This window comes from Microtus ochrogaster, chromosome 2 (genome assembly GCF_000317375.1).
Source record: "Microtus ochrogaster isolate Prairie Vole_2 chromosome 2, MicOch1.0, whole genome shotgun sequence".
NCBI classification, from domain to species: domain Eukaryota; kingdom Metazoa; phylum Chordata; class Mammalia; order Rodentia; family Cricetidae; genus Microtus; species Microtus ochrogaster.
This window is the reverse complement of record NC_022010.1, coordinates 56397188-56417020: the sequence shown is the minus strand read 5'-3', so window position 1 is coordinate 56417020 and position 19833 is coordinate 56397188. Positions and strand designations below refer to the sequence as shown.

Below are 19833 nucleotides of genomic sequence, written 5' to 3'. Positions count from 1 at the left end.
TCCAGAGTGTCTCAGTTTGGACAACAAATTATCACCTGGACTACAAACCATGCAGAAGGCAGAGACGTGCGCTTCTCTACAAGGAACTTGTAGTGCGAAGACTCTCAGTATTAATGGGCAGTTTCGTTCTTACACCTGAGGCTTACCCATGCGAGAAGACGCTACCACCCATAAACAATTATTCTTGATTCTTACCACACTCTGGATGCTGTTTCCTTGTCTGGCTCTCAGTGGGTTTATCTGGGTTTGGTACCTGGCTTGGCTATAGCCACAAGGGCGAAGGAGCTCACAGGTATCTTACAAAGCCCCATGCTAAAAACACAGCTAGAGAGCAATTCACTGGAGCAGTGCTTCACTTACCAAGGAAGGCAGGAACACCCTTCAACGATGTGGCAACAACTCCAGCATCTGGAATAACTGAGAGAAGTAACAGGAAGTTGATGAGTCTGGTTTCTGGAACTTTGTTAACGGTGACTTCTTTCCCCTTGCTGCTTTTATCCTCACGCCTTGGGTGAACTGGAGATAGGGCTGTGACACCATCAGTTTCTAAGCAGGGTCAAACCTTCCTGTCTCATTCTCAGCAAGGGACACAAAAAGTTTTAAAACTCACAATTCCAGGGATTTACTTGATGCCCCTCAATGGAGTTTTGCCAGAAAATCAAGGTATGAGCATGCAGACATTTGAGAAATCATCTTGCTTGGGTCCAGCAGCATCTCCAGAGGATGTCACTGAACTCTGACTCTCAATCTCTCCTACATATCCTCCGCTCCAGCAGACTAGCCACATGTCTCTCTCCTTCACTAGAATGGGAACTTCACAAGATTGGGAACTATATTCGTCCTGCCCATCACGGTTTTTGTCACCAATGTATGGCACTCTATCCGATATACAGCAAATTTGTTTTCCACAAATACTTGTTGAAGCTATAGTGAGTAGCTGTGAGCACAGCCACCAGGTCTGCTACCCAGATTCCAATGGAATAGCTAAGTACGAAGGCTTATGATTTTTACAGCAGAAATTGGGAAACTTATTTGGAAGTCAGGCATTTACAATGAAGTCTAAAGCACTGTGCTCCTTTCTGGATTGGAGGGATAGCTGACTACCTACAGGGTTTATCATAAAAGCGCCTCTTTAACACACTACCTGTACCAGTTACATTATATAAAGACATTTGGAAAACAGCACTCAAAAATGTGCCCCCAGTGAACTTCCCCAGGAGTTCCTTCAAAAGGAGAACAGGAAGGGCTGGCTATAACCCGTGGCCACGGCTATGACTACCAGCTTGGGTGAACATCTTAATGGCTTCTGGGTTCTCTGTGCTATCAGAGACTTTGGGGCCTGGCTACAGCTCTCTTCCTTAGGTCACCCTTGATGTCCTTTGTGCCCTGTAAATCCTTTGCTTTCCTCTTCTGCTCCTCTTGTTAAAAGGCATCATATGGAGACTCCTGAATAGGCCCAGGGCTAAGAAAACAGGTTTACTAAGGGAACATAAAACTGAGATGAAAGTGGAGGGTAGAGTTGTGAGGTACTGGATTCATACTCTTACTTCTAAAGAAAAATTGAGCCACAATTTAATTTGTAAAATGAGGGTATATGTTCTACTTATTTCATGAAGCCATTGAGGATCAGACGAAGGTGATGATTTACAAAAGTGACTTGGAAGTTTTCCTTTTTTTCATACATTTCCTGGCAATGCATTCTTGCATTTTAATATGTGTGTCTTGATTAAGGAGAGCTCAGGTAAGCAAAATAAAATCTAAAAATGTGCCCTCTGGTAAATGATCCCTGGAGTTCCCTCAGAAACAGGAAAGTTTGCATTGTGACCTCAAATTAGAGACACAAACCTCTGTGACATCAGAGGGACGCCATCAATCCCGAGTGTCTGTTTTTTCATGAGGACTCTATCATCAAGTCTATTTTTTCTCTCTCCTTTGTCCTTGTCCCCCTCTCTTTCTCTCCCCTTCCAATCCTGGATGTATGTGTTTTAACAGATGGCCAATGCTACCCTCGAGATACAGAATTCTCAGCTTGCACTGAAGATATGCAGCCTTGGGTGGGAAAAATCTTAGCATCTTTCCCTCAAACATAGTCATGATTTTTTTTTTAGGTCCTCTCTCAAAAGTACATCCTGTAACACTGTGAAAATGGTTGATAACTCTATAGGTTATAGAACAACAGACTTTGCCATAATTTGGAGTTCTTAGACCTGAGAAACTTGTGCGTCGCAAGATTCCTTCCTTAGGAGTTATTTAAAACTAGGTACTCAAAAGGCCACCCAGGAAGGATGCATGAAACTGTATTAGCTTCTACAGAACTGGCATAAACACAAGCACCTCTCCACAGGCTTTTCAACCTCGTGTCATGGGAGAACGTATTGAGCTCAGAAATAGGAACTTGAAGCTTAATATGACAAAGCCAACGTAGAGATTTGAGTACAAAGGTACTTTATTCCAAAAACAAAGAGACAACAGGATTTCAGATCTTTATTTCAAGCTGTACCAGGGACTTAAGCATCTGATTTCCTGTTGCCAAGGATACACACGGTTCTTAGAATAGCAGAATGTCTCCTGTCCAATGTGGGGAAGTCTTGTTTTCTTTCCTAGTGTTTTCACACTGATTGCCATTGTGGCTGCTACTGGGTGTCCACTGTGAGAATGTGTAGCCCCAGCCCTGACAGGCTTTTTCTTCCTGGGGAGTGGGGTAGCCTATACTCTCACCTGCGTGCCCTCTGCTTGGCATTCTGGAGTCTCAGATTCCAGTGTGTCTCCTGAGTGCCCAGCTGCCACCTAAGATGTAAATATCAGACATGGGCCATGTGTTTTCTCCCATAATTCCCACTATAGTTTTGTGCTTTTACCCAAGCTTTTCATTTCTTCTGTGTATGTGTAGTCCTGGAACTGCCTTACCACTTCCCTCATTGGTTTGTCATTTATTCGTGTCCCCTCCTGAAGCACGGGACATAGCCCATTTCAGATCTAACGCCTTATCACTAGAGAAGCAGCCCACACCCACAATCTTAAGATAATGTCTGAGAGTCCTCATCACAAGCATGAACAGGTCAGCGCACAGTGGGAGGCCGGAGCCTTTCTGTTCCTTCTCTGTTTGCTGCACGCAAGCAATGGCTTCTATGAGACACCATCTTTTCCAGAAATCCAGAGAACAAGGGAGAGTAGAAGGGGAAATAAACATTAAATAAAGATAATTAAATTCATTCTCTGTTTGGATTTGATGCCTCTTTAGTCATTCTTTTTCCATTTGCTGGAAGTTGTGGGTGTGGAGAAATAAACTTGGTGAGTACTTCCTAGTATACGTCAGCCTTTCTATGTGCTAGACTCCCTTCAGTTTCAGAGGAAGTCCACTGGTCGATAGTATTGTCCCATCATTTATTAACAAGGGAAGCAGGGACAAAATCTAGGCAGTTTGTTCGAGGATCTTTGTCCCAAGACCTTGGGCTCTCCTTGTGGGGAGAGATGGTTTTCATCCTATGATCTGCAGAGGCATGGTAAGGAGTGTGCCCACACAGGTACCAGAGGAAAGATGGACAAGAGAGGCCAGTTGACGTAAAACAATAACTTCAATTAGCCCGGGAATGAGGATGCTGGGGAGTTTATTTAGGGACACAATGAGATCTGAACCACGGGCTGAATGTATAGGACTAAATATAAATTCCTAAAGCCACACAAGGAAAGGAGAGTGTGAGCTGGTCAGGAAAGACTGCAGTCAAAGGCACCCAAGCAATTTCCAGAGTGAATTCAATCATCTCGAAAATGTAACGGACACAGCATCATAAAAATCTAGCCACTGAGTAGAAAATTATTATTTTTGCAAATTTATGAGAAGGGCTCATTTAAAAAATACAGAGGGCTTTTCACTTTAGAAACAAAATAGAGTAAGCCCCAAACAAAAATTGAAGGAAGGCATTACTGGCTCTCCTTAGGTAAAGACACACAAATGACTGGTGGACACAGACTAAAGGGATAAAGACTGGATACAGGAATAAAGACTGTGTATGTAACGCTGTAACTGTTAGTGTGAACACCAGCTCATTCCATCTTCTCCTACCTGTATCTCTATATTTTCATCTCTCTCACAATCAATATACATCAGTGTCACAACACAACCCCGCAGCAAAGTTCTGAGACTCGAGAGTGCGTGTGTATCATCCATCACTACATCCTCATCTATACTGATCCACATTTTCTTTCCTCTCTCCCCAGGGATGCTTCCAGCCGTCCATCTAGCACTTACTGTGCACCTGTTGTGTGCCAGAAACAAAGGCAGGAGCCAGGACTTCCCGAAGCAAAGAGCGGAAAGTAAAAGGCAATCCTTACATTAGCGGCATTCACAAAGAGATATAACGGCAGGCAGTAATTATAGAAGGCCATTAGCAAGTGGAGGAGGTATAAGAGAGTCCAGGGCAAACACTCAGGTAAGGCTGGCTCTCAGAAAACTACACAGACACTCCCAAGTCTCCTTGGGTAAGTGGTGTTTTTGCAGGACCTTATTCTTCTATATTCCCCTTTATATGCTATGTGAGACCACAGCAGCAAGCACAATCCGGGAAGACGCCCTGCCAACTTACTCTCTATAGATCACCTCACTTCATACCATAGAAATTCCTTTATTTCTGGTGATAAAAATTTTCTTTATGTGTGTTTGCTTTGATTGAATGAAAACGATGAGCTGAAAACCGAAATTAGCCTCCCATCAATGAACCCTTCTCTGTCAGGGACTATGCAGGTAGCTGCCATCCACACTAGGAACCTCTGGGTAGGATTACACTATTATTTCCATTTAAAGTGAGGAGAGCAGCCCTGCTGTGGTAGCCCACACATTTAATCCCAGCTTAAGGCCAGCCTGGTCTACCAAACAAGTTCCAGGACAGCCAGGGCTATGCAGTGAAACCCTGTCTCAAAAACCCATCCCCAAAGCCAAAACAAACAACAACAAAATAAAAGTGACCGATGTCCAGGAAGGTAAGTCTTTTCCCTAATATCATGACTCTCCTTAACCTGCTTGTAAATGCACCAACTGAAGCCTCATGGTGGCAGGGAATGTCTATTTATTTAAATTTATAAAGAATCCCCGAAAGGGTGGATGCTCATGAACATATTTAGGAACATCAAGAGTCCATGAGAGCGTCCCTGAGATGGAGACATTTCAACCATCCTCCTCCAGCAGGAGGTAAAACCTGCAAGAAAGTCACCTGGTGTGCGGCTCAGGAGGTGATGAATTCTTGTCACACTCCTTTCCTGGTCCCCTCACCCCAAGAGTAGTCCTTCTTTTCTCTTTCACCACCGGGCCAGGTCCCTGCTCTCCCAGAAAGAGAACTCACCTGATTTTCCTCTGTAGACAGTTCCCCATCAGACTTCTTAGCCCCTTCCCCGAGTGTGTTCCTACTTCCTTCTCAAAGGTCTTGCACCTTACTCTTTGGGGCAGCTTCCAACTCACAGCAGGGGCAGAGCAGCTCTGGCCAGCTGCAGACTGTCAAAAGGAGGAGGGGCCTGCCTGCAGGAGGAGGAAGAGGGCTGGGGGAGCGTGAGAGGCACGTGCACAAAGAATATTCTGAAAGCCAGTCAAAACCCTGCTGCACCAAGCTGTTAACCAAACCGGAAACTGCTGGTCAGGGAGACTCCAGGGTTGTGGTTGCAGAGGGGCTATGGGAGTTTTTCATGGCAGACGCCCGCATTTATTAAATCACTGCTTCAGGGAAGACAAATGGGGGAGGACCTTGGTAAACAAGTAAACAACAAAACCGAAAAAAAACCCTGCAAAACAACAACAAAAACCCCAGAATCAAGCCACAGTCTAGTTGGACATACATATATACATACATATATATTATTAGTTTATATACACACACACATTCTGACTTAAACTTTCCCATCTTGGTTGACAATGCTCCTTCCAAGAGCCGAAGACCATTGAACAAAAACTGCAACACCACACAGGAGAAGACCTCTTCTGAGTTGTTGGTCAGGACTCTCAAAGAGACTCCCCAGACACACAGCCTATTGCTATTGCCCTTGGCTGCCCCCTGAAGGTGGAAGGTAAGTCCTTATTGCTGAAGACGCCTTGCTCTTCAGATGGCCCAGACACCACTGATCTGGAGCAGACCTGAATGCTTCTTCCCTGAGGACTAACTCTTATGGTGCAGAAGGCACCATGTAGGCTTCCAAAGGAGGGAGGTAACCATCTACCTAGATAATAATGTCTATGTATCTACGAATCACATGATGACCAGCATAGCACAATAGTTTTAAGGGTGCCACAGTGGCACACATAACGTGGTGGTGACCAACAGCTTTCTAGTTGGACCTCAGAGCCACTCAACAAGAGGGAAACTATTCCTGGCACTGGAAACCTAGCCCACTCCCCAGAGCTAGTGAAGTCACGGATCTTGGAAGTCTTTATGTAAACCAATAAGGCACATTTGTATACAGAAAAAACAGGCTTTCCAAATAAGTCAGCAGGCCTGTGTTTAGGTATTTTTCCAGGTTGAAAGTATAACCTCTAAGAATCTGGATTCTGGATATAAAATTTTATATCAATTCATACATCACTCGCTAAAAATTCACAAATAAAATATAGCTCTGAAGGCGGTGAATGGATGAAAACACGTTATATGTACACGGTGGACTATCGCCTGGCAGGGAAAAGAACGGACTCCTGGGTTACATAACAATTAGAATAATTCTGAGCGCATTACCTGACAGAAAGAAACCAGACCTGTAATGGTGAAAGACCCTACAGACCCCCTCCTCAAAACCCGCGGCTAGCATGCTCCCAGGGGAACATCTGTTTGCTTTAAAATAAAAAAATTCTCCAGATCAGCAGCCAGCCTGCTCTCGTAAGAACATCCCATGTGCTTAAGGAAGCAGAATGTCTTTGAGATAGGAAGATTGCAAGGCAGGATGTCAATAAGATAGGTAAGATAGGACATCAACAAAGCAGGTTGACTGCAAAACAGAATATCTATAAGATAGGAACAGTCATGCCCCCCGCCTCATTTTGATAACCATGCTTTTGCTTCTGTAAACTTGCTTTTTGCTGACACCCCGCCGCATTCCGGATCGACCGATAACCACGCTTTTGCTTCTGTAAAACTTGCTTTTTGCTCTTCCCTATAAAAAGCCCGCCCTCCAGTTGGCAGGCGCGCAAGTCTTCCGAGAGATCTTGCTGCCCGCAGGTACCTGTGTCTACTCAATAAACCTCTTGCGATTTGCATCCGTGCGGTCTCGACCTGTTCCTTGGCGTTGGGGAGGTCTCCCCAAAAAAAGGTCCTCTCCGAGGGTCTTTCAATGGGTTTGTGACTTTCCGGACAAGGCAAGACTAGGAGCAGAAAGCAGGAATACCTACCAGGAGCACCCCACCAACCTCTAATACACACGGGTGGCACTAATTCATGTTAGGGGAAATTTTGATCTTGGTCTTGACTGTAGTGGCTGTGTGTTTATGCCTTCCTCGTTCTTTACAGAATGGTACCAAGGGGGGATTAACTGTATAGAAATTATATTGCAATAGAGAAAAAGCTTAAAATGAATTCTCGGACTGCAATCTTGTTTTTTTCTTCATTGCTTTATTTTTTTCTTTAATCTTGTTTCTGATGGTTATTTTTTGTTTAGTTATTCATTCATTCACTCATCCCTTCCACAAGTATATGGTGAGGACCTACTGTGTGCTGAGCACCTTGGGCTCAACAGTGAGCAAAGCAGAGGGAAAAATACTTCTTTATTTGGCCTTGAGTAAATACAGAGGTCATATCTAAAGCCAACAGCAGGATGGGAACTGTCTTAGTTGCTGTTCTCTTGCTGTGAGAGATAGGTGAACAAAAACAAAGCAACTCTTACAGGAGAAGAAAGCGTTCAATTGTGGGCTCGCTTATAGTTTCAGGAGACTCATCACAGTGGGAAGCAAACAGGCATGGCACTGGAGTAGTAGCTGAGAATTTTCCAACCTGATCTGTAGGCAGCAGATACAGAGGAGGACGTCGTCTCTCCCGGCATTTTGAAAGCGCAAAACCCAGCCCCAGTGACACATCTGCTTCACGGTCACACTTACTCCAACAAGGCCACACCTCTGAATCCTTCCCAGTTATTGACGGTGGCTGTTTATGACTAGAGGTGGATGTACTAGAGGTGGGGACTGCAAATCAATCTTGAGTCTCAGTTTTCAGGCGTCAGTTTTACTCCGACCACTAGGTGGAGGCATTGAGCTGTGGAAGTGTCAGATACTGGCCAAGGAAATGGTGTTGATTTTGCATGAGGTTGGGCACTGTTTAGTGTGGTCCAGACTTTGTGCTAAACTCTCTCCACTGCACAGAAGAAACTGCTACAACTCCAAAAAGAATTCTGAGCCATCCTCTCCTTATTCCCATCAGTGTTTACTTCAGTACTTAAGATCCCTGAGAAATTGTGTGCCCTGAACTGTGAGTAAAAACCTCAATATTTATACATAAGTGAGCATGAAATTACAAGATTTAGGAGATCTTCGCACTTACCCTATTTATTGTTTGTCGTTGTGTGGGGGAGTTAAGAACCAATGTAAAAATGGTCCCATGATGCTTTCATATTATAAGGTAATGAGATCAGAATAACCATTGGTTACTGGATTTGTGAGAGTCCCACACTCCAGCAAATTTTTATGTGAGAATTCTGTGGTTATGTCAGTCATTTCCTGCCTTTTTCAGTTGAGTAGGGATGAAAGAGCCTCTCGTGCCCTACCCAGGCCTGACCCTGCGCGTTCTTTCAGAGCTCCGGGTGTGGCAGAGAGCTACACTTTGGTGACAGGATCGTTTCTTACATCAGTGTCTCATGTAGGGAGGGCTTTACAGTCCAGTCCGCGCTTCCAGCCAGACACTGACAGTCACTGAAACTGTGGCTGAATACTTCTCTTCAGTAGCCTAGTTTTCCAAACTAGAACCCAGACAATCTAAGCAGCATGACAAATGGCATGGGATTAAACGAGTTCACGACTATCAGGTAGAAATACACAGTGAAGCTGTGAAATGGAGTAATTCAGCCCTGCTCTCTTAAGGTCCATGACTTCCTCTGCAAAATGAGGGTCCCTCCGCTTCTAAAATATGTGTGATGTCCTCATGAGCTGTTGGAAAAGAACACTTCTTCCCTGTCCTGACGCATAGCTCAGACTGAGAGGGGACTCTCCTTCCCTTGTTCTGATGCTTGGCTCAGACTCAGAGGGGACTCTCCATCCCTTGTCTTTGCGGTCTTCAGCTGCCTCCTGCTGTTCACTCGACCAGGCTGCATATCTGTGCTGATGGAAGTAGAACGTGGGTAGTCTCTGTGCAGTGGGTAGTCTCTGTGTAATTCTCCTTCTATTTGGGGCATGGATTAATCCTTAGACATCCCAGATGTTCCTCTATTCCTAGCTGTGCACCAAGCTTAATGCCAAATGTCTGCAATAGTCCATTTCCAGTTCTATCAAAGAGAAGGTAACCACATTCTTTTGTTGGCTCCAACAATAATGGTGTGTGTGTGTATGTGTGTGTGTGTGTGTACGCATGCTTGTGTGTTTACATCTACCTGTGTGTGTATACGCATGCAAGTGTGTGCTTTACTATCTTAATTCTTTTACTTAATTCTTCCTCAGCCGAGAAGGCAGAAGCAGATCTGATGCAGTCTCTGAAACAATACTGCAAGAGCTGGTTAGTCACTAATACTGGGAAAGGTAGGTTGAGGTTCCCAAGAGGATCAGATCTGTCCATGACAGGGACATCTACACTTGGCTCCTCTGTCTCCATCACAAGTTGTTGCCATAACATTAATAATTCCCAACGCTTGATCCTAAAGATAGGCATTGAAATTTTTATTAATTCTTCAGTTTTTCATTTAGGGTTGTCCATACTGGAAGAATGTACCAGCTTATTTTCGACTCCCCATTCTGTCTCCTAGAAACTGTGAGGTTTTTTGTAAATTACTCGAAATTTCTGTCTTCCTTTGGTCTCCCATAAATGGTATAAAAATACATCTACATTGTTGTATCATTTTTATCAGTTCCCTTCAGAAAAAAGCAGGCCTCCCAGGAATACCAACCAATCCTGGCATAACAAGTTACAATAAAACAGGGCACATACTTTTGTATCAAGACTGTACAAAGCAACCCAATATGAGGAATATAAAGGGTTTCAAAAGCAGACAAAAGAGTTAGACACAGTTCCCACTGCCACTGTTTGGAGTCCCACAAAACACCATGCTACATAATCATAGTTTCAAATGTTCCTGGGACAAAACCTAGAATCACCGGATAAATCCCTGTCCATTGAGGGATTGCCTAGATCAAGCTGGGCGGTCGACACGTCTGTTAGGGACACTTTTGGTTGTTAACTGAGTTGGAAAGATCTGGCCTGAATGTGCTCGCACCATCTCACGGGGTGGGCCCTGAACTAGGAGAGAAGGAAGCGGGCTGAGTGAGCTCCCTCTCTGCTCTTCGCTGTAGACATCCTTTGACCACCTGCACGAAAAGGGAGGGACTGGGAGCCAGTGATGTGGCATTTTGATAGTAGTGGTCAGATAGAGAGAGGAAACCAGGAGGCTGGAAAGTCTTAGAGTCTTAAAGTTACCGCCCCGCTCCCCGGTCTGACTCTAGAAACCCCAGCATTTGGAGAGTCGGTTGGCTAGTGGGAGGCTCTTTAATTCACACTGTCACACAAAGGGCACATGAACTCTGGCTTGTCTCTGTCACCAGGAATAGACGTTTTTCCGGTCATGTTGAGAAGCTTAGGCCGCTTGCTGAACCTCTTTACAGGTTGTTTCTAGGAGACGTCTTAGACGCTAGCATTGTGTTTGAGCACTGCACCATTTTCTTGCTTCTAAAAATGGATATTGAAACAGAAGTCAAATTTTGAATCTTTTAAGAAGGCATGACTGCTTTGGCAGCTTGATACTACCTAGAATCATCCGAGAAGACAGTCTCAACAAGGGATTATCTACAGCGGGGTGCCTCATGGCCATGTCTATGTGGCACCACCTCAATTAAGTCACTGGGTGAGAAGGATTCAGCCTACTGTGGGAGGTTCCATTCCTTTGGCAGGGGGTCCTGAGCTCCTCAGTAGAGAAATTGAGCTGAGCACGGGCAAGATAGTGTAAATGCATTTATTTCTTCCTGCTCTTAAGTGTGGGTATGATGTGAAGTGCCTGCCTTTACTCTCCCTCAAAGATAGATATAAAATTATAAGATGAAATAAATTCCTTTCTTCCCTAAGTTGCTTTTTGTTGGTAATCTGTCACAGTAAAAAGGAAACTAGAACCCAAGGGTTTGTTAGCCAGAGGAGGACTGGTGTGGGATGTGGTGCAGGGCAGAGGAGCCAGGATGGGGACTCTTGCCATGGTCACTGATATTCCATCTCATAGGACCAGACAGGGCAATCTGAATTTTGTGACAGAGCTTTGAGGGGCCATCTCGCCTTGTCAGGGAAAACCATATTCTGGCGTGACAAGAGAGCTGGCCCAACATAGCCAAACATCTGATATGTGGGAATAAAACATCTCTTGACAACACAACTTGATGGTTCTCTACATGGTCTACTGGCTGGTGTTTCTGTCTTTTAATGATGAACCCTCACCTTCTCAATGCCGTTGCTTAAAGCAGGAAAGAAAAGAGAGAAAGGTCACACTGTAACTTCCTGTCTCTACTTCTCAAGGGCTAGAATTGCAAGTGTGTGACATTTTTAATTGCTGGATAAGCACCATCCTTTAAACAAGTACAAGAAGAACACTAGCTTACCTGACTCCCTTTCTGTTGCCCAGACACCATGAAAGAGGACGAGTCCCATAGGCTTGGCTGGCTAACCATGTAGCTGACACTGTGCTCCAGAATTACCTTCTATTTTTACCTTAACTGGCTTCCTTACCTTTTTTGTTTTGTTTTTAATCAAAGTTTCCTTTTGCTCTTCTGGGCCTAGCGAGACTGGTATGGGGCTTTCTGAGAAATTCGGTTTTGTCCAGGACAGAGGCCATTAGAATGTTTAATACTGTGCACTGTGTTCATCCAAACTATGATGCGCTAGGGCAGTGGTTCTCAACCTTCCTAACACTGCAACCCTTTTAATACAGTTCTTTATGCCATGGTGACCCCAACAATAAAATTATTCAGTTGCTACTTCATAACTGTAATTTGGTACTGTTCTGAACTTTAATGTAAGTATCTCTATTTTTCGATGGTCTTAGGTGACCGCACTAAAAGGGATCAGTCAACCCTCAAAGGGATTATGCGTGACCCACAGGTTGAGAACCAGTGCTCTAGGGGTAGTCTGCTTTTAGACTGGGGAATTCTAGTCTTTGCAGAGGTCTTTGTGGCAGCCTTGGGATCTGACCAGCTTCAGCACACGACAAAGCGAAGGGGCTCAGATTAAATTAAAAAACATCCTTGCTGATGCTTGCATGCGACTATGATTCAAGACAAGCATTCTGCCATCTCTTGAACTTGCTAGTCATTTGCATATTGTTTATATGAAAGTATATTGACAATGGCTATTATACATTGGGCAAAGAGAAGCTTTTCACACCCAAATCTATAAAGTGACTGTAAGGTAAAGTCCTCCAGGATAAGAGAAATGCATGGGTCCTTTTCATAAGTTGCAGACTCTCTTTTATCTCAGTAAAACATGAAAAATTGCTCTCACGTTACCTCTGCCTTGGCATTCTTCTCGTCTTCAGAGCTCTCCTCCAGGGTTTCAAGTGATTCTTCTGCAAAGGAAGATGGGGTTACTTCGTCACTGGGGCGAGTCACACTTTTAAGTAGGTTAACTATCAAACTAGGTCACATTTAAATTGCAGACACCCCGGATCTGTTATCTGACATGCCAGTGGGACGACAGGTCACTTCTCAAAGCATGTGTGATGGGCTTTAATTGTAAAGATAAGCAGCAAATGCATGAGACAGTTGAAGAGCTGGGGGAAAACATCCTTTATTTGAAAATCTCTTCTATATTATAAATTATTAGATAATAAAACTTTTATATTAATATGTATTAGGAGTGTCCATGAAAGCAGAAAGGTCCCATATGAGAGCAAAAAAGCAGCCATGCTTTCTTGGAGTTTTTAGTTAGCAGAAAGTGCAGGCAAATAAACACAGAAGCAAGGATAGTGTTGAAAACATAATGGGAGAGAGAGAGAGAGAGAGAGAGAGAGAGAGAGAGAGAGAGAGAGATTGAAAAGGTAAGGTGTGGTAAGTCCATGAATGGAGAGATGTGGGGTAGGCTTGAGGGAAGTAGGAACAAGGAAGAAGGAGCACCCTGTGAAAACACCCAAGAATTAGAGACCGCTTTCTTTCTTTTAGGGGAACTGTTGGTTAACTAGTGTGTTTAGGGTTTTGGGATTTTGGAGAAGCGGTGGCAGTTGCAGAGAAAGCAGATGATAACAGCCTCAGGACCATAATCCACAGTCACGTGACCCTATGGTCAGTAGGAACCCATAAGATGGCAGGATTTTATGTCCACAGCGATGCAAAGATTTGGGGACTGGAGAGGAGGCCTAGCAGTTAAGAGTGTGTACTGTTTTCCCAGAGAGTGGAGTTTGCTGCCCTGCACTCAGGCTGGGCAGTTCACAATGGACAGCTCCAGCTCTAGTGAGATCCTCCATCTCTGCCTGCCTTGGGCAACTACACACATATGAGCATAACCACACACAGGCGCGCGCGCACACACACACACACACACACACACACACGCTTCATTAAAATACATTTAAAAGCTTTGAGAGTACATCATTATAACACAATAAAGACAAAATGCACTTAGAATTAACAACATAGTATTGATAGTTTTACTTGACATATACCACAGGTCTTTTTCACATTGTAACATGGAAATGTGTTATTATAGTGAATATGTAATATTTAGTCTTGCTGATTAAATTGTTAAATAGTAATTTATTATTAACTAATTCATTATTATTTTAGATTACATATATAATATTTTATTATTTAATTTATTATTTGATAGTAATTTATTATATAAATTATTCTCTCTCCCTCTGTCTGCTCTTCTTCTGGAGAGGCAGCTTCTGCCTCTCTTTCCCTTCTCCCCCCTTCTCCCCCTTCTCTCCTTCCCTTTTCCCTCCCTAACCCACTACATAAACTCTATACCCAAACTCTCTCTGCATGGTGTATCTATCTGTCTGTCTCCTACCAAGTCCTCAAGCCACCGGCCAGGGGACCCGCCGAGTTCTCCATGGTCCCCATGGGACAGTTTCCCATCACCTCTTTATAAATGATAACATTGGTACATGACATGGCCAGGCTCTCTCCATGTTCCCTTCCATCCACTGGTGGCCAGCTGAGGACACGTGGGGACCCTGGACTCGGACCACTTTCCACTATCCTGTGCCTCCTCCATCTCAGGCTTCTGAATCCATGATATTATAGCCCCCCAACCCCCCATAAAAACCTATGGCATCAGAGGAGGTAAAGACCAGAGTGAAATCTATGAGACCATGAACTGAAATGGAGTTCTCCTCCTGTAGGTTACTGATTGCAGGTTTTCGTCATAGTGATGGGTAATTTAGCATATCAAACATGGCAGATAAAAGAAGTAACTCCAGGCAGAATGCATACACCTGTTCCAAAATGCAGGCATCACTATTTTTTATGAAAAGTAAATTCTTATAATTATGCCAAAGAAATGTAACTCACCTTTAGAATCTGGTTTCACTGAAATTCTTCGAGGTGGTATATACTTTTTTACATTCCATCTGAATTTCCTTGCAGCAACTGAGGTTTGAATAATCATTACTTTTGTGAATTCTTCAGTGCCTTGTATCTGAAAATTGACGGAGGATGCGTTGCTTCTGAGTGTATGTTATGTGGTTACCCTGGCAAGCTCGTTTTCTAGGTCCTCAGCCTCCTGACTGCTGGGATGACCAACATTAGGCACCATGCTTTGTTCTGCATGCACACACTTCTTTGATGTATTCGGGCATATTATTTTAGACAGACTTTATGGTAACAGCCCTAACAGTATGCTGTCCTTAGTAGATGAAGACCAAACCACACTAAACACACTGGTGCTTATTCAACAGAGCACTTGAGACATAGTTTCTTTACTAAACATTAGAAACTGCCAGGTTTTACCTTTTATATGATTAATGATAGATGGTCACTATTGATAACATATCTTTAGGATGAAGTACTGCTCAAAGACATTCTTAAGGATATTTGGATACAGAGTAAACCCAGTAAGTACTGCTGAAGATGATCATTCCACAATGTGTTTATTGTAAGCACCATTTAGTGCCTATTCTGTTTTTGAGATGTTAAGGGGCTGGTAGGGCCATTCGGCATTTTGACTGACAGCTGACAGACTATACCTTACGTCCTATCGTCTTGAGTTCCGAGTTGTCAGACCCACAGTTTCTGCTCTAGTAACTCCTGTGATCACCCAACAAACTCCCCTCTGGCTGCATGGACCACAGCATCCACAAGTGCTGTTCAAGCTTCAGCTCCTGCTTAAAGAGGTCTTGATCTACTCAACCACCTCTCCAGGCAATTTGCATCAGCTCTGTAACATCCCACTCCAGGAAAAATACGCCTTTGTCAACTGGAGGAGACCATGTTCATCCAGCAGCTATTCTCACAGGGGGCAAGAGATGCAGCCCTCCCCAGTGCCAAAGCTATGGCTGGTCATAAAGGATGTAATTGGTGCGTACGAAAGGGTTGTGATTGGTGGAAATAAAAGCTGTGCAAGCACAGGCCTGTGATTAGTATACTACCAGGGTGCCCTAACCCCCTTCTGTATATATAATATATACATAGAATACATATACTTATAACGTATGTATATGTATATAAACAAGCTTTCACTAAGTCTCCCACAACAGTGGAGCACCGGATCCAAACATGCTCTCCTATTGTTATCTTACTGCAGACACAGTCAGCAGAGATAGCGGAGAAAAGAATAGAGCAGGACCCCGGGAGCAGGGGCAGCAGCCACAAAGCCACTAAAGAGTTGCAGAGAATATCCAAGGCAGAAACCATACGAAGTTAAGAAGGTGACTGACATTGAAAATGCTGTGAAGCGCCAAAGGCAGACACTGGAAGGACAGAGGACAGCAGGCTGTGGTTGCTAGGAGACTGGTTGCTAGGAGGCCAAAGATTATGGAGCTAAGAGTCCAGACATGCAGATCTTACCACAGTAACCCCCCAGCTTTGAATGGTTGGAGCTATAAACCCCTGGTCATGGCATAGACCTCAGGGTCAAAGCTGTCAGTCCTAAGGGAGCTGCCAGGTGAGGATCCAGGATTTTCAGCGGGGTGGCTGAAGTAGTCACAGGCTGTATTTTGACAAGAAGGAATTGACTCAGTAGGTGAAAGGAATTAGCTGTGTCAGGGTCGCAGTGAACAGAGAGAAGACAGGAGTTAGGGAATCAACAAGAAAACCTACAATCACAAAGGCGCTGGCCCCACAATGTTCAGCTAAGTTCACCAAGCTCAGAGTATTTTTGTGTCTATCAGCTTTCCATTCGAAAGAAACTCACCCAAAATAAAACAAGCCTTCTCAAAATTAGTGATAATAATAGCATGCGCATGGCCAGGACACCTGTTAAGGAATTCGACATAACAGTGTGCTCTCTAGGGTGAAAAGTTCATCTGACCTGACCTTCAACAACGGCCTGAAGACAGCCTAGCAGATCTTTGTAGGGGGATTTCAGCTCCAGTCAATCAAGGAAGCTGATAAAATCATTTGAATGAGTTCTTTTGTGGTTGTCTGCCTGGCTCCCAAACTCCCCACCACCCCTGCCACCACCCTGACAGTGGTTGCACCATTCCCTGATGACTAAAATGCAGTAAAAACTGCCCAGAAGCTTGCTTTCTATCCCTTGGTCCCAAGTCTATCCTGGAAGTACACACAGGTACCTGTTCCATGCCAGCTGTGCACTGTGACTACACACAGGTGTACCTGTTCATTTCCTGCTGTGCACTGTGACTACACACATGTACCTGTTATACCAGCTGTGCACTGTGACTACACACATGTACCTGCTGATTTTCACGGGACTAATGTCTTGTGGGCAGTCACATTGGTCTTGCTCACTGTGCTGTTCTAGCTCAGCTCCTGTGTATCGCAGCTGCCTGGAATGTATCTGAATGCACCCGTGGCTAATGGAACTGATTTCTGTGTCTCTCTGATTCACTTCCTGTAGTTCTCTCTCACATGTCCCCAATTCCTCCCAGATTGTGCCTCTTGTACTCTCTGTCCGCTGTGTACAAATGCGCACCCACACTAGCACACACACAAAGCTTCTCTCTGACTTTGCATCTGGCTCGGATTGTCCTTTTGAACTCCTAACAGTTTAAAGGGGCAGTGCTCGCTTTTATATTCATTTTCTGAGCCAGAGGAAACCATCTGCCACTCTGGTTAGTGGGGTTTGTCAGAACCTTCCAGAGTACTGCTGGCACAGTCCTTCTGAAACGTATGAATGAAACTAGTGGGTCTCACAGAAGTAAAATGTAACTGTGGCCGAAATTCTGCACCTTGGTGCGTTTCGTTGGCTTTGACAGTTGGATGGACAAAGCTCACCTCTAGGGCACTGAATGCAAATGCAGTCAATGAACACTGTGTGTGTGAGTGCACACAGGTGTGGATGAGTATTGTGGGGATGGAGGGAAGGTGCAGATAGGAAGGTGGAAAGCCTGGCTGTCATGACAGTTTTCCTGATTTTAAGTCATTATCGGGAGTGTACCTGGTGGCATGTCACAGGAATTAGGAAAGGTGCCTTGTAAATTTTTCGCAACTGGCAGTCTTCTGCAGATCCGTGGATTAGGACAACGTGGGTTACAGTCTCATCGTAGATGTCGGTTTTTGTGGTCTTGGGGATGTCCCGGATGAAGACGTTGCAGAGTTTCAACTGCATCTTGTAGTTCCAGTCCTGAAGGAGAAGCACAGCTTCATGTCTGTTACTTGCTCACAGTTTCTGCCACCATCTCTGTGCCGGTTTGCTTGGGGATGGGGGTGGGTAGGAAGACTTCAGAAAGAACTTCTTACCTCAAAAGGTAAGTGTTCCCGGATCTTTTGGGCAGTAATGGCAAGCCCGATTTTTTTCCACATTTTATGTTTTAGGTTAGGATATCTTTTTTCAAAACCTTCATACAAGTGGCTGATGGGAATGAAATATGTCTGCGGAAAGCAAGGTGGAAAGTGAACAATTTGTGCATGCCCATGGCTGAAGAAATATCTGCATCTCCGTACAGTGGCATTCAAGCTAAGAATCAAGATGCTTGTGCAGTCCAGAAATCTCACAAAATACATTCATTACCTCATACTTGTCATCTTGCCATAGCAACAATTCTAGAAAGTCTCATGAACCAACAAGGACTCTTTCATTTATTTTTGTAAACTGTATGTCTTTCTGGGTGTAGACTGATGTTTGCACATCGTGAAATTGTATCAGCTTAAACACCAGCCCTCACCTTACGTATTTAATTTTATCCTTTCCATTGGCAAATAAGAGCTATGAGATGCACATCAAGCTAATTAACGTATCTTAACTTTTTCAGCTTACAATGTTTTTGTGTCAAGGCTATTCTTTTAACTGTTTTGACATATACATTGTGATTACTGTGTTCACCATGCAGTGCTAAACACTAAAATATACTCTTCTGGTAAACTGAAGTGTACCCGTGACGACCACCTTCCCTTCCCCTTCCATACACTTCTGGTCACCAGCCCTCTGTGCTCTCGGAGACAAGTCTGCCGCTTTACAGTCTACCTGGAGGTTAAAAAACGCAGTATTGTCTTTCTGTTCCCGGTTTGTAACAGCTGCACATTCTCCTTCAGGATCATTCACCCTGCTGCAAAAATGGAATCTCATCCATTAAAAAGCTCTTTTACTCTGATTAACATTTATTCCATGAATTAATTAATCAACACACATGCCAAGGCACACCTGAGAAAATCAGGGGACAACTTGCAGTGAAAGATTGCTGAGGTTCATTGTAGAGATTCATTTGCTATTTGGTCACTGAGAATCACTGCAGGCTAGCTGTTATAATTTAGATAGTTGAAAGCCTTAGGTATGTTCTGAAACAGTGTAAGATGGAGGTGAGTTAACTTGGAAACTGTCTCCTCCTTGGATCGCGTCAGTGCTCACTCTCAGCACTGACACAGCAGATCTAGAGAAGGCGGGGCTCATCTCTGCCTCGATGGGGCAGGTCCTGAGAAGGCTACTTGACGTGTGTTCTCTACTTCCACGGTGTATTATTTCTGCTTCTTAAGCTGGTTGCTGCTGGTTTAAAACAGTTTCTGCTTTTTGACAACTGAACCTTAAATGTTCTTAATCTGTGGTGGTATTTCTTCTATTGCTTTTTATTTTTTGAAACAAGGTTTTGCTTTGTGGCTCTGGTTGGCCTAGAACTTGTTGTGTAGAGCAGGCTAGCCTTGAATTTGGGAGGATAATCTTGTCACTTTCTGGGATTACAGGTGTATGCTCCTGCACTTGGTGGCTCTTCTTTACCAATAATATCTCTAAATCATTCTCAACAATCTATGAAGTGTGATTTTCCCTCAGCCTGTTGGAATCTTTCAGCTGAGGACATGTAGAGAGTCTCCATGGGATTCTGCCTGTGGGACACCAGCTGGATGCTGGACTACAACCAGCCATTTAATTGACTACAATTGCACAGTTCATCAAAACCACTGTTACTGGAGAACAGTTGAGGGAGGAGAGACATGAGTGAGGTGGAGGGTTGTCCTAGGGGAACAGTCTCCCCCCCCCTCTCTCTCACACACACACACACACACACACACACACACACACACCAACGGGTGAGGGGAAGGGCTGTCCTAGGGGAACAGTGTCACACACACATGGGTAAGGGGAA

The 19833-nt window shown here is 44.2% G+C and overlaps 2 protein-coding genes across 3 annotated transcripts in view; both read right to left on the bottom strand.

Annotated features, from left to right (window-relative positions):
* The window catches only part of Gcsam (germinal center associated signaling and motility), an 8037-nt gene extending 2633 nt beyond the window's left edge, over nucleotides 1-5404 (bottom strand). The window contains exons 1-3 of one of the 2 annotated variants that reach the window (XM_005345027.2): nucleotides 5337-5365; nucleotides 2719-2787; nucleotides 361-417 (exon numbers count right to left, since the gene is read on the bottom strand). In XM_005345027.2, coding sequence (XP_005345084.1) covers nucleotides 361-417; nucleotides 2719-2787; nucleotides 5337-5365 — 155 coding nt within the window. Of the gene's footprint in view, nucleotides 1-360; nucleotides 418-2718; nucleotides 2788-5336 lie in introns of both variants that reach the window. The other variant, XM_026783356.1, reaches the window with a different exon arrangement.
* A 5361-nt stretch (nucleotides 5405-10765) lies between these two features.
* Nucleotides 10766-19833, bottom strand: part of Slc9c1 (solute carrier family 9 member C1) — a 75323-nt gene continuing 66255 nt past the window's right edge. The window contains exons 24-28 of the mRNA XM_005345026.3: nucleotides 17999-18130; nucleotides 17697-17882; nucleotides 14651-14777; nucleotides 12647-12705; nucleotides 10766-10829 (exon numbers count right to left, since the gene is read on the bottom strand). Of these exons, the coding sequence (XP_005345083.1) occupies nucleotides 10785-10829; nucleotides 12647-12705; nucleotides 14651-14777; nucleotides 17697-17882; nucleotides 17999-18130 (549 nt within the window). The 3' untranslated portion in view covers nucleotides 10766-10784. The remainder of the gene's footprint in view (nucleotides 10830-12646; nucleotides 12706-14650; nucleotides 14778-17696; nucleotides 17883-17998; nucleotides 18131-19833) is intronic.